Consider the following 14,027-nt stretch of genomic DNA (forward strand, 5'->3'; position numbering starts at 1 on the left):
TAAAGGCCTTAAACGACACACTGGACCAGATGGATATCACAGATATATTCAGAACATTTCATCCCAAAGCAAGAGAATACACATTCTTCTCTAGTGCACATGGAACATTCTCCAGAATAGATCAAATCCTCGGTCCTAAATCAGGACTCAACCGGTATCAAAAGATTGGGATCATATCCTGCATATTATCAGACCACAATGCTCTAAAGCTAGAACTCAACCACAAAAGGAAGTTTGAAAAGAACCCAAATACATGGAGACTAAACAGCATCCTTCTAAAGAATGAATGGGTCAACCGGGAAATTAAAGAAGAATTGAAAAATATCATGGAAACAAATGATAATGAAAATACAAAGGTTCAAAATCTGTGGGACACAACAAAGGCAGTCGTGAGAGGAAAATATATAGCGGTACAAGCCTTTCTCAAGAAACAAGAAAGGTCTCAGGTACACAACCTAACCCTACACCTAAAGGAGCTGGAGAAAGAACAAGAAAGAAACCCTAAGCCCAGCAGGAGAAGAGAAATCATAAAGATCAGAGCAGAAATCAATGAAATAGAAACCAAAAAAACAATAGAACAAATCAACGAAACTAGGAGCTGGTTCTTTGAAAAAATTAATAAAGTTGATAAACCCCTGGCCTGACTTATCAAAAAGAAAAGAGAAAGGACCCAAATAAATAAAATCATGAATGAAAGAGGAGAGATCACAACTAACACCAAAGAAATATAAACTATTATAAGAACATACTATGAGCAACTATACGCCAATAAATTTGACAATCTGGAAGAAATGGATGCATTCCTAGAAACATATAAACTACCACAACTGAACCAGGAAGAAATAGAAAGCCTGAACAGACCCATAACCAGTAAGCAGATTGAAACAGTCATTAAACATCTCCAAACAAACAAAAGCCCAGGGCCAGACAGCTTCCCGGGGGAATTCTACCAAATATTTAAAGAAGAACTAATTCCTATTCTCCTGAAACTGTTCCAAAAAATAGAAATGGAAGGAAAACTTCCAAACTCATTTTATGAGGCCAGCATCACCTTGATCCCAAAACCAGACAAGGACCGCATCAAAAAAGAGAGCTATAGACCAATATCCTTGATGAACACAGATGCGAAAATACTCAACAAAATACTAGCCAATAGGATTCAACCGTACATGAAAAGGATTATTCACCACGACGAAGTGGGATTTATTCCAGGGCTGCAAGGTTGGTTCAACATCCGCAAATCAGTTAATGTGATACAACACATCAATAAAAAAATGAACAAGAACCATATGATACTCTCAATAGATGCTGAAAAAGCATTTGACAAAGTATAGCATCCCTTCCTGATCAAAACTCTTCAAAGTGTAGGGATAGAGGGCACATACCTCAATATCATCAAAGCCATCTATGAAAAACCCACCGCAAATATCATTTTCAATGGAGAAAAACTGAAAGCTTTTCCGCTAAGGTCAGGAACACGGCAGGGATGTCCATTATCACCACTGCTATTCAACATCGTACTAGAGGTCCTAGCCTCAGCAATCAGACAACAAAAGGAAATTAAAGGCATCTAAATCGGCAAAGAAGAAGTCAAATTATCACTCTTTGCAGATGATATGATACTATATGTGGAAAACCCAAAAGACTCCACTCCCAAACTGCTAGAACTTGTACAGGAATTCAGTAAAGTGTCAGGATATAAAATCAATGCACAGAAATCAGTTGCATTTCTCTAAACCAACAGCAAGACAGAAGAAAGAGAAATTAAGGAGTCAATCCCATTTACAATTGCACCCAAAACCATAAGATACCTAGGAATAAACCTAACCAAAGAGGCACAGAATCTATACTCAGAAAACTATAATGTACTCATGAAAAAAATTGAGGAAGACACAAAGAAATGGAAAAATGTTCCATGCTCCTGGATTGGAAGAATAAATATTGTGAAAATGTCTATGCTACCTAAAGCAATCTACACATTTAATGCAATTCCTATCAAAGTACCATCCATCTTTTTCAAAGAAATGGAACAAATAATGCTAAAATTTATATGGAACCAGAAAAGACCTCGAATAGCCAAAGGGATATTGAAAAAGAAAGCCAACGTTGGTGGCATCACAATTCCGGACTTCAGGCTCTATTACAAAGCTGTCATCATCAAGACAGCATGGTACTGGCACAAAAACAGACACATAGATCAATGGAACAGAATAGAGAGCCCAGAAATAGACCCTCAAATCTATGGTCAACTAATCTTCGACAAAGCAGGAAAGAATGTCCAATGGAAAAAAGACAGCCTTTTCAATAAATGGTGCTGGGAAAATTGGACAGCCACATGCAGAAAAATGAAATTGGACCATTTCCTTACACCACACACAAAAATAGACTCAAAATGGATGAAGGACCTCAATGTACGAAAGGAATCCATCAAAATCCTTGAGGAGAACACGGGCAGCAACCTCTTCGACCTCTGCCGCAGCAACATCTTCCTAGGAACAACGCAAAAGGCAAGGGAAGCAAGGGAAAAAATGAACTACTGGGATTTCATCAAGATCAAAAGCTTTTGCACAGCAAAGGAAACAGTTAACAAAATCAAAAGACAACTGACAGAATGGGAGAAGATATTTGCAAACGACATATCAGATAAAGGACTAGTGTCCAGAATCTATAAAGAACTTAGCAAACTCAACACCCAAAGAACAAATAATCCAATCAAGAAATGGGCAGAGGACATGAACAGACATTTCTGCAAAGAAGACATCCAGATGGCCAACAGACACATGAAAAAGTGCTCCATATCACTCGGCATCAGGGAAATACAAATCAAAACCACAATGAGATATCACCTCACACCAGTCAGAATGGCTAAAATCAACAAGTCAGGAAATGACAGATGCTGGCGAGGATGCGGAGAAAGGGGAACCCTCCTACACTGTTGGTGGGAATGCAAGCTGGTGCAGCCACTCTGGAAAACAGCATGGAGGTTCCTCAAAATGTTGAAAATAGAACTGCCCTATGACCCAGCAATTGCACTATTGGGTATTTACCCTAAAGATACAAATGTAGTGATCCAAAGGGACACATGCACCCGAATGTTTATAGCAGCAATGTCCACAATAGCCAAACTATGGAAAGAACCTAGATGTCCATCAACAGATGAATGGATCAAGAAGATGTGGTATATATACACAATGGAATACTATGCAGCCATCAAAAGAAATGAAATCTTGCCATTTGCAACAACATGGATGGAACTAGAGCGTATCATGCTTAGCGAAATAAGTCAAGCAGAGAAAGACAACTATCATATGATCTCCCTGATATGAGGAAGTGGTGATGCAACATGGAGGCTTAAGTGGGTAGAAGAATAAATGAAACAAGATGGGATTGGGAGGGAGACAAACCATAAGTGACTCTTAATCTCACAAAACAAACTGAGAGTTGCTGGGGGGAGGGGGTTTGGGAGAAGCGGGTGGGATTATGGACATTGGGGAGGGTATGTGCTTTGGTGAGTGCTGTGAAGTGTGTAAACCTGGTGATTCACAGACCTGTACCCCTGGGGATAAAAATATATGTTTATAAAAAATAAAAAATTCAAAAAATTAAATAAATAAATAAATAAAACTAAAATGTTTGTTCACGGTAACTGGAATTTAGGCTGCTATCCACCGAGTAAAGTGATGGCTTAACAAGTCAGTAAAAGCAAGGTACATTCTGAGTAATTTAAATTAAATATACACTTTAAATATACTACCATGGAGTTGGAGAGTGAAAGCAATATATATTCTACTATGTACACTCATGAAATGCTTTAAGAAATCAAAACACAATTTTAATAGTGACAACTCTTGCACCCCTAAAATATATGCTTTCCATTAGATGGCAGTGTAAGCTCAGGTTTAAATCTGGAAAGGTTTAGCCCATGCCAGGGAAAGACCCAGGTACATGGGTTGAGTGGTCACATACAGAACTAACAGCAATGTTCTCAACATATCACAATTTGCTTTCGAGTGTGAGAAAATTCTATAGTAATGACCTGTGAATGAGAAAAACAAAAACCACTTTGAGAAAAATTCTAACCACCTCACAGAGTAAGGCCAGGTTATAGTTGTGTTACTGCATTAAAGAGAACATGTTTTCTTGATTTGGCAGATGGAAAGATGAAAGGTGGGGAGGCTAAAACAGTAAAGTCGGTTTATATAGTTTTTTTGAGTGTTTGTATATTATATTCAATTCTTTTAGCTTTCAATTTTTAGCATTATTTTCACTCTGTTGTATTAAATATTATGAGCTTGCTCTTGGTTGTATATGATGCTGTTTTCTTTCTTTCCTCCCTTTTTGGGGTGCAGGGTCTGAAAGGTTCTGGACTTATGCACTGTATCACAGCCCACAAAATTGTTTTTATAAATTCTAAAAAGCGAATTTATCCAAGACTCTTCTCTTCTATACTCATACTGAGAATTATTTTGCCACCCGTCCCTTGTTTGTGGGGAAACTGGTCAACTTTCCTTTCTACCAAAACACCAAATTGATGAGAAGAAAATCAGATTTGCATTGCCCATAAAATCCATGTGGAAATAAAGCAGGTATTACTGGTCCATCAAATGACTAGACAGCCATTCCCATGTAATTATTTAACAACAGTTTAATAATAATTAATAATAAAAAGTTGTAGATCATATAAAAACAAGGGCAAAGCTCCATTTTTATGTCCTCACTTCCATATGTGTATGATCTCCAAAAACATAACTTAATATTCTCAAGTTAGACAAATATTTCTTTTAAGAAATATAACCTAGCAGGGCGCCTGGGTGTCAGTCTATTAAGTGCCCAACCCTTGATTCTGGCTCAGATCATGATGTCAGGGTTATGACACTGGGGCTCCACGCTAGCTAGGCAAGGAACCTACTTGAGATTCTCTCTCCCTCTTCTCCTGCCTCCCCACACCAGTTGGGCAGGTGCCCATGTGGGTGCACTTTCTCTCTCTCCCTCTCTCTCTTAAAGAAAAAAAAGGAATATAACCCAGTGAGAGCTTTTACTTAACATGAACCTGTTTTACCTTTTCTTTCTGTTTAAATGGTTTGTCTCCATTACAATTTAAGCTATGCAAAGAACAGAGACATCTGTGACAATCAATATAATAAATCAGAAATGCAGACTTTTTATAACTAAATCGTAGTCCCAGTTCAAAGTGAAGTCTGTCTGTTTCCAAGCAATTAGTAACATTTTTATAAGTATCAAGGCATCATTTGTGCACAACATCAGTGAAAAATTTAGGAATATGAAGGACTTAAGCAGTCAAAGGAGGCAGTTGATAAAACTCAGTAACTAAAAGACGACAGCATGCACCCTGGGCACACCAGTAAAATGTTTATTAAACTCTGACTTACAAGAAAACTATATTCTGCTACTCTTACTTGCTTTTCCTTTTTTTTTTTTTAAGATTTTATTTATTTATTTGACAGAGAGAGATATCACAAGTAGGCAGAGAGAGGGAGGGAAGCAGGCTCCCTGCTGAGCAGAGAGCCCGATGAGATGCGGGACTTGATCCCAGGACGATGAGACCATGACTGGAGCCAAAGGCAAAGGTTTAACCCACTGAGCCGCCCAGGTGCCCCTCCTTACTTGCTTCTTTTTATTCAGATGAACTGGCCACAACACTATAGGACCTCCCACTGTTCCACATCGTACATCTGACTGTCAGCTGAAGAGAATTTCATCAACATTCACAATGCAATTACCAGCAGCTGATTCATCTTCCAAAGTGGCATCACAATTTTAATGATAAATCATTAGGACCACAGTATTTTATAATAAGCAATCATAATTCTTCAAACCTTCTAAATAATATATTTCAACAAACAAGTAATATTAAAACCCTAATATTCCTTCTCTAATGATATTTTTTTAAAAATTAAAATTAGATCCTGTCCCAACCTTTTTTTTTATAATTAATATACAATGTATTATTTGCCCCAGAGGTATAGGTCTGCAAATTTTCAGGCCTACAAATTTCACAGCACTCACCATAGCACATACCCTCCCCAATGTTCATAAACCAGCTACCCTATCCCTACTCCCCTACCCCCCAGCAATTTTAAACAAAAGAAACATCCAAATGTCATTAATATACAGAAATAAAAACCAGTTCGGAAATACTCTTGGGGATTCTAACCTGAACGTACATCATTCCGTACGGAGAGCAAAGCTTTTATTTAAAAAATACTGAGTCAGGAGGGCGCCTGGCTGGCTCAGTTGATACAGCATGCAACTCCTGATCTCAGTGTTGAAAGTTCAAGTCCTGAGCTGGGTGTGAAGCTACTTAAAAAAATAAAAATAAAAAAGTAAAATAAATAAAATAAATCAAGTCAGGGAAATAAAACCCACATCAATATTTTAATACCCACTTTTCCTTTCCTTTTCTCTTTTTCTAAAATAAGATTTCTCAATCTGAAGTTAGAGGATTCAATAAAATAAATGCTGTTTTCCTGACAGTATCTTTAAAAAATAAAAAGGAATCATGAAAAGCATTTTTCTGGCCAAAAACTTTCTCTTGTTTTCTATAACTCTTTGTACTTTCACCTTTCATTTTCTTGCTTTCTAGTATTCTAGCCTGTCTTTCTTTTACTGAAAATTTCAAGACTTTAAATGTACAAAAGAACTACTGGAGTCCTTTCACGGTCTGGAGGGCCTTCCCAGTGTTTTCTGATTCTATAGAAACCTGTGCCTTTCTCTGTTCCTATTTTTCGACTAAACTGTAGAAACAGACGTTAACTAATGGAGGACTGATGGTGACTAGAGAGCCTAAGCCACAGAAATACCTGCCAGGTGATGATGCAACTAATTACCATGCAGTAGATATGGTCAGTCTACATCTTTCAGCATTCCTCACTGACTATTATGTCTACCCTCTGGAATTTCCTCTGAACTGGCTTTAACATTTTTCTGGCTTTCCTATTAATTAATGAATTAAATAAAAGCTCTTAACATGTTCATTTTATATTTGTATGAGAGTCATGGCTTTACCTTTTCAAAAGACTATTCTATGGCTAAGCAAATTATTATTTGAAACTTAAGTAACAACTTGAAATAAATACTACTATTAATTTTACAGCCATTTTAGCACTTCTTAAATTAATGTATGTAATGCTTTTTAAAGATTTTAATATAATTTGTTACCCTGAAATCTCAACAGTTATTAAAAAGAGATTCTCTTCCTAAGTGACTGAGCAGAGCCTGAACAGTATATGATGCAAGAAGAGCAAAAGCATCATTGTAACAATGACTAACATTTATTAAGCACTTGCTACGAGCAACACTCTTCTAAAGCATTCACTCTCTGAATCCTCACAAACACCCTTTGATACAGGTACTGCATGTTGCACCTCAGAAAACTGAGGCAGAGTAGTTAAGTAACTGGCTCAAAGTCCTACTGCTAGTAAGCTGGAGAGCTAAGGCTCAAATGGAGTTTGGCTCTAGAATAAATTAGACTACCTCACAGAGAAGAAAAAAAAAAAAAAAAAGAAAGAAAGAAAACTTCTAAAGAGCCCAGCACATTTAGTGCCATTATTCCTGGCTGCTGTTACCAATGTTCCCTAAGAATAATCCTGACACATATTAAGAAAAAGTGCTATTAGAGAGAGTTCAAGCCCATCCCTTTTCTGGGTAGCAGCAAAAACAGAAATAATAAAGACAATTCAAAACTGGAAGGACCTGAGAAGGTAAAGAAGTCAAATAGGGGTGAGTTATATGCCAAACTGAAAATTAAGAAAATACATTTTATGATAGTAAACATTCAATTTAATCCTCCCATTGATAGTTTTGTCTAAAGCTCATATAAAATTCATACAGTATTCCTATATTCCCTGTGCCCAAATATAAAATTATATTTTCCTTATGAAAGAACAATCAAAAAGGACCTCCTGCTCTACACTTTTTTTGTGGCAGGCCTTGGAAAGAAGCTGGCTTCTAAGAGTATTAAAGCAGGCTGTTTAAAGGCTTCCTATCAACTGCAAAGTCTATTCATGGTTGAAACTGTGCTCAACTAAATAGCTAGCAATTACCATTCTTTCTGGACTTTTCTGATCCTCAAACTCCTTTATAGAACACTGAAATCGTTAAAACATCTACAGATGCCAAAGAGCTTCAAAGATGTGACCTAGGATAGTCCAAGTTCACTAAAAGCTGCTAAGCTAAGGATTTTTCAACACATGGTGAATTCCCAAGACAAACACTTGCTCCTTTCCTCTTAGCCAGAGGTAAAAGCCCACTAGGTGAAAAGAAGCTTGCTATTTGAATTACTAATGGTCTTCAAGTGTAGGCTTGAACGTTAAATATATAAAGATTAGTATTATTATATTATATTATATTATATTATATTGTATTATATTATAGTGTTAACAGAACTAATTTGTCACCTTCGGTAACTGTTTATAGAGCAACACTCAGTATATAACTCCATGAGCAGAATCCCAAGGTTAGAAAATAAATTAGACACAATTAATATATTAAATGAATTGATTAAGATAGATATAAGGATAGAGGTACTAATTATAAAAGTTGCTAAAATACTACCCTAGCAATTAAGAAAATCATAGATTTGTTTACATCTTGAACACTCTCATTTACCTGCCATAATTCTGAGAGATTAAGTCTAGATTAAGTATGAATTATAGGCAGGGGTTGTAAAAAAAATAAAAGACTACAGTGGGCCTAATCATTCTAAAATATTTCCCCAAAACACCAAGCACATGGAATGTTCTATTTTGATCTCAAGTACCACCTAAATATTTAAACTCACCAGCCCCAGATAAGTTATTACAAACTTCAAGATACTTTACTTCCTCACAAAAAGTAAACTAAAAAAACTAATGAGGTAAGTAGTTTTCGCTGAAATTTTTAACTAATTGGAACATTCACTAGGCAACAAACTGACCAGGCTTCAGAATAACACTTGAACCCAAACAACAGAAATGTCTTCAACTGTGTTTCCCTGGATGTTTCTGGAGTTTCCCTCTTTACTTGGAAGTATATGAAACTTTTCATCAATAAAGAAAACTGAAGGCAAGATGGTACTCACTTTTCAATCTCAATGCCAAGAGGATTAGCAGGACGTAGAGACAAGGGGGGAATTCCTTTATTCCTGTCAGTACGCATATCATAATAATTCATTTCATCAACCCACACAGCAGATTGATCCAAAAGACCTGCCAAAATGAGGAGCACATCCTTAATGAGATACAAACTAACACTTTCCCTATTGCTTTACTTTTTAAAGATCTAATACAAAATGCACACTAAGGTGATTTTTGAGAAATCTGAAAGCACAAAAGCTGTGGTGCTTTCGTTTTTGTTTCTGTTTTTTTTAATGGTTGGTGGCTTGATTAAAAACACTAGGAATCTATAAAAAGGTAAATACAACACCTCTTGGTTCATGATTTCACTGTACACTATTCAACAGAGAAGGAACACTAAGCCTCTTAGAAAAAATTCTGCTAAAACAAATGTATTTTACATGTAACAAAAAGTAAAATTAATTCGGTTCATTCAAAAAATATCCAACAATTCCTTATATAAAGAAAACAGTCAAACACTTTCCAAGAAATGCATGGCTTGTGTAATGGAAATGACCAGGATATTCAGGGAAAATAGGTAAACACTGTCAACAAAATATAATCTCTGAAAACGGTACCCTCTTCTATGTGACTGAGTTCTTTGTCATTCACTTTGGCATGGGACTCACAGGCTTACTACCTCTAAACCTGGGTTCAAACAGAAAATGGGCAAAGGGCCAATGAGCAGAGGAGCAGCTTCATGAGGGAAGGTATTTGATCCCAGGCAACTTCAAGCTATATGACCCTTTGTGAACCCACAAATTCTATCAGCACCGACAGTTCCGCCAGAATGCAACAAGAGGCTTTGTTAGAGGTTTTATTAAAATCTAGATATTCCTAAATTAGGCCTGATAAGCCTTTATTGAGTTTATACTGTGCTAGGTCCTGCCAGGGTACTTTAGAATAAAATAAATTATCTTTATCTGCCATATAAATATGATATAAAACATTGCTGGGTTCTATCAGTGTTTTAAGTTCCTCCAGAAAACTGGTAACAAGTTCTGGCTTTAATTTTCAGTTTTTGAATATATTAAATGAGTAAACAAAAACAGGGAATATTATATATGCACAGATATATGCATAGGCACACATATATGTGTGTGTGTGTGTGTGTTCCATTTTGTATTCTCTCTTAAATTTCTTATCTAAATTTTTATTTATGGGAAAAAAAATCTAGGATTCTAAAGAAGCCAATGCTGTAGAAAGGCTCTACACTCTAAGTTAGAAAACAAAAACAATCTGCAAAATGATTTACTTTTCAATATAAGAGAGAAGTATGACCTGGGCTTAATTACACCTGTGATATTCTTACATTACACAAATATTTACCAAGTACTAACCATGTATAAGACATCACAAGACCACAAAGATGAACCTGACATTAACTTTTTGTAAGGGTCTATACTAAGCACTTTATATGCACGCTGTAACTCATTTAATCCTACAGAGTAGGTAATATTGTTGTTCCACTTTTATCCACAAAGAACTAGCATTGAAGTTCCACAGTTCATAGTGCCAGACCTCAGATTAGTATTCAGAGTTCAGCTCCTTGGATCAAGTTCTTAACCACCCCTAATATAAGGAAGGAAGTGTTAGGTACACAAAAAGTAACATTTAAAGTGCTACAGCATACAAAAAAAAAGTGCTTATTTCTTGTTCCGAGGGCCAAAAACACATTTTGACCAGGCAACATTTTGTCCTGGCCTCAAAGGATAGAGGAAATGAAGGAAACAAGAACATTATTTAGATAGTATTATTGCTAATTTGGCCAAATGAGGAGGATATTTTACCTCAAATATTGACTGCATAATAGAAAGAAATGCAATTACTGTTTTCAAAATCAAGGAACTAAAATTGACAAAGCAAAATGTTAAAGAAATAAATTTTATAAAGAATTTAGGATGATAGTTCTCTCATGATCATCATCTTTAGGTTTCACTGTTAGCTCACCAAACTGCCTTTCCAAAAGTAATGCAAATTTTAACTAATACCCCATTCCTGTCAAAATAAACATAATCTAAATTAATAAGATGTGAGAGTAGGTAAATTTTATACAAATCTACCACTTTTAGATTTTGAAAGACAAAAGCCATTTTCATTTTCCTCTTTAAAAATTAAAGTTAAGATGATACCTATTTTTTCAGGTTTGAGTAGCTTGAAAGACACTGTTGAGGTTCCTTTGCCACCTGACTTGGTTGTGACAATAATGTCTCCTTTGTCATTTTTAGCTTGTCCCACTCGACATACTATTTTACTTGCAGACATCCATTCTGCCGTCAGGAGGCAATTATGTCCACAAATTGTCAGACCTGAAAATAAAAGCATGTAAGTAACAAAGTTCAAAAGAACAAAGATAAGATCATAGACACATCTATTACATAAAAAGACAATTCTTCTCTCAGTATTACCAGGCTTTTTCCATGAAGTGAAAAATAAATCTAAAAATAACATTTCCTGTTCAATAGTTATTTCTATTATTGAATATACCCAATGTTACCTGCAAATATACTGTCTCTACTAATTTTTGTCTAATCCTTTTTCTTTAGTATCTAAGACTTCTTTAGATTATATTTAAGTTTCTTCAAATATCAATGGAATTAAAAAATAATGACCATAATAATTATGTGTAGGCATTCCAAATACTCAGACTATGCAACTCTTAAATTGCTTCCATAGGTTTTTATGGGAAATTATTGCTAATTATTAGAAATCTAAGTTATTGACATAAATTTCTGACATATACTAAATATATCTATCATTCCCTAAAAATTTATTTATTCATGTTCCTGAAAATAATGCACACTTACTTTTCCTAGCATTTAAATTATATATGGTATACATAGTATACACTTTATTTCAAGCAGAGCCTGGAGTCTGGTAAATCCAGTTGATGTTCTAGGGCCTTACTGGATTATTATTTCATTTTTTATATCTGTATCCTACACTGGTAGTTCATGCTGCCTTGGTGTTTCCCTAATGATACTGTCACTAAACTACATTTAGTGAACCAGAACTCCCAAAATGTCAACTCATGCCTGAAATCTCAGGCCCTGATAACAAGTAAATTACTATAATTTCGGCAGTAATCAAACAGGGAGGCAATGAAAGATTATAGTGAGGAAGATGTGACCCCAGACAGAACACCAATATATCACCATAAGGACAACTGCCAGCTCTTCTACTACTTATTTTATTTGTATTTTCCATTTCTGCAAAACAGAACAAGCTCGTAAATATTTTTTGGAAAAAACAAGCCAAAATGTATGTGGCAAAGACCCAGACACTTCACACTTTCTATTCTCATTATTTAACTTTTTGTATTGCTCAGCAGTCAATTTTGGCAATTACAATTTTTTTTTTTCAGATACCAGGAACACCTCAACTAATGCCAAATTGGGCTGAAAAAATGTAGGAAGGGATTCAAGTCATCTTTTGTCACAACTTAAAGCACTGTTTGGTAAGAATATTAACCATAGAGTAATAAAAACAATCACCTTTTAGAGATGCATTTGTTAAAATAATGAATTTCAGAGATTTCCCTAAAACAGCCATTATTTATACATGTATGGAATTCTGCCTTTCTTTTTTTCTTTTTTTAAGATTTATTTATTTGGGAGAGAAGCAGGGAGGTGGGAAGGGATGGGCAGAGGGAGGAGAAGCAGGCTCTCCACTGAACAGGGAGCAAGATGTGGGCTTGATCTCAGGGCAGATGCTTACCTGACAGCCACCCAGGCACCCCTGGAATTTTGTCTTTCTAACAACAGCATTTAAAGTTTTCTGTTAATTTTTTTAAATGTATAATGACATTTACACATTTTTAAATGCATTCATAATTCAAAATTATTTTTTCAATATGAGAATGTCTTTAATATCCTTCCTGAAAATTTTTGAAAGTTTTGAAAAATGTAAACAATTTAAGAGATTCAAAACACTCCTAGAACTCCTCTCCATCTTTAAGAGAAGCACTCTGAAACACTTCAATGAGTATTTGCTCAAATAATGTTTATGCATACACATATCAGTCTATGTATATTTTAAATGATGGAAAAGTCTTTAATATACTAAGTAGTTTAAGTGTTACAGGTGGTAGGTATTTTGATATCACTCTAGGTTAACACATTCACTTAATATTGTAAAATTTTATAATATCAAAAAGATTCTTGTGATTTTATATATTGACTCGTTTCAGAAAAGAAACTAACTCACTAGTAAATGTCAGGACTTAATATAAAGTCATTCCTAAAATAGGTTCCCTGCTGGAGAACAACCTTATGATTAAAACTGAAGAAGGAGAGCAGATTTAAAATATATAGACAGGAAGTCTTAAAAACATGTTCAGATGAGCAAATATAAACGATATCCGTGACAGTACAAGCTAGGAAAAAGCTACCCAGAACAATAGTTTATTCATCTAGTTGTAGTGGCTATCAAAGTTTCTGTGATTTAATATCTGCTCTACATTTTAACTAAAAAAAAAAAAAAAAAAATCACAATTTTAAACATAGATTCAAACAGATCATTTTAAATGTCATAAAAATTAAATAAAGTCACAAGACCAATTTATTAATTTCTAAAGCAACATTTTTGCTAAGTTACTGCAAACTGAGAAATCTGCTTCATAAAATATAACAACATTTTTTTAAAGTAGATTGTAGAATTTCAAATAAACTGTTTTTATAACGTTTCACTTGGCTAGCATAGATATCTTCTGAGCTAAAAACACCGAAATTATTTAGCAGATTGGGTTTGCTTTTTTAAAAAATGGTTTCTAAGCAATACATAGGCAGGTTGAAAGCTGAACTAGCAAGGTTTACAGAAGTATACACAGTCAAATAAGAATAGCACTGCTTAAAGCTAAAGCAAGATTAAAATTTATATAGACTAGTAACTATCATGTTAGGAGCTCCAGTTAAA

The 14,027-nt window shown here is 35.1% G+C and overlaps 1 protein-coding gene across 5 annotated transcripts in view; it reads right to left on the reverse strand.

The window, feature by feature from the left end:
- The window catches only part of EXOC2 (exocyst complex component 2), a 286,884-nt gene that overhangs the window by 219,361 nt on the left and 53,496 nt on the right, over positions 1 to 14,027 (reverse strand). For all 5 annotated transcript variants that reach the window (XM_059399325.1, XM_059399328.1, XM_059399324.1 and 2 more), the window contains 2 exons: positions 11,246 to 11,422; positions 9,080 to 9,206 (listed from right to left, as the gene is read on the reverse strand). In XM_059399325.1, coding sequence (XP_059255308.1) covers positions 9,080 to 9,206; positions 11,246 to 11,422 — 304 coding nt within the window. The remainder of the gene's footprint in view (positions 1 to 9,079; positions 9,207 to 11,245; positions 11,423 to 14,027) is intronic.

This window comes from Mustela nigripes, chromosome 5 (assembly GCF_022355385.1).
Source record: "Mustela nigripes isolate SB6536 chromosome 5, MUSNIG.SB6536, whole genome shotgun sequence".
Classification (NCBI taxonomy): Eukaryota; Metazoa; Chordata; class Mammalia; order Carnivora; family Mustelidae; genus Mustela; species Mustela nigripes.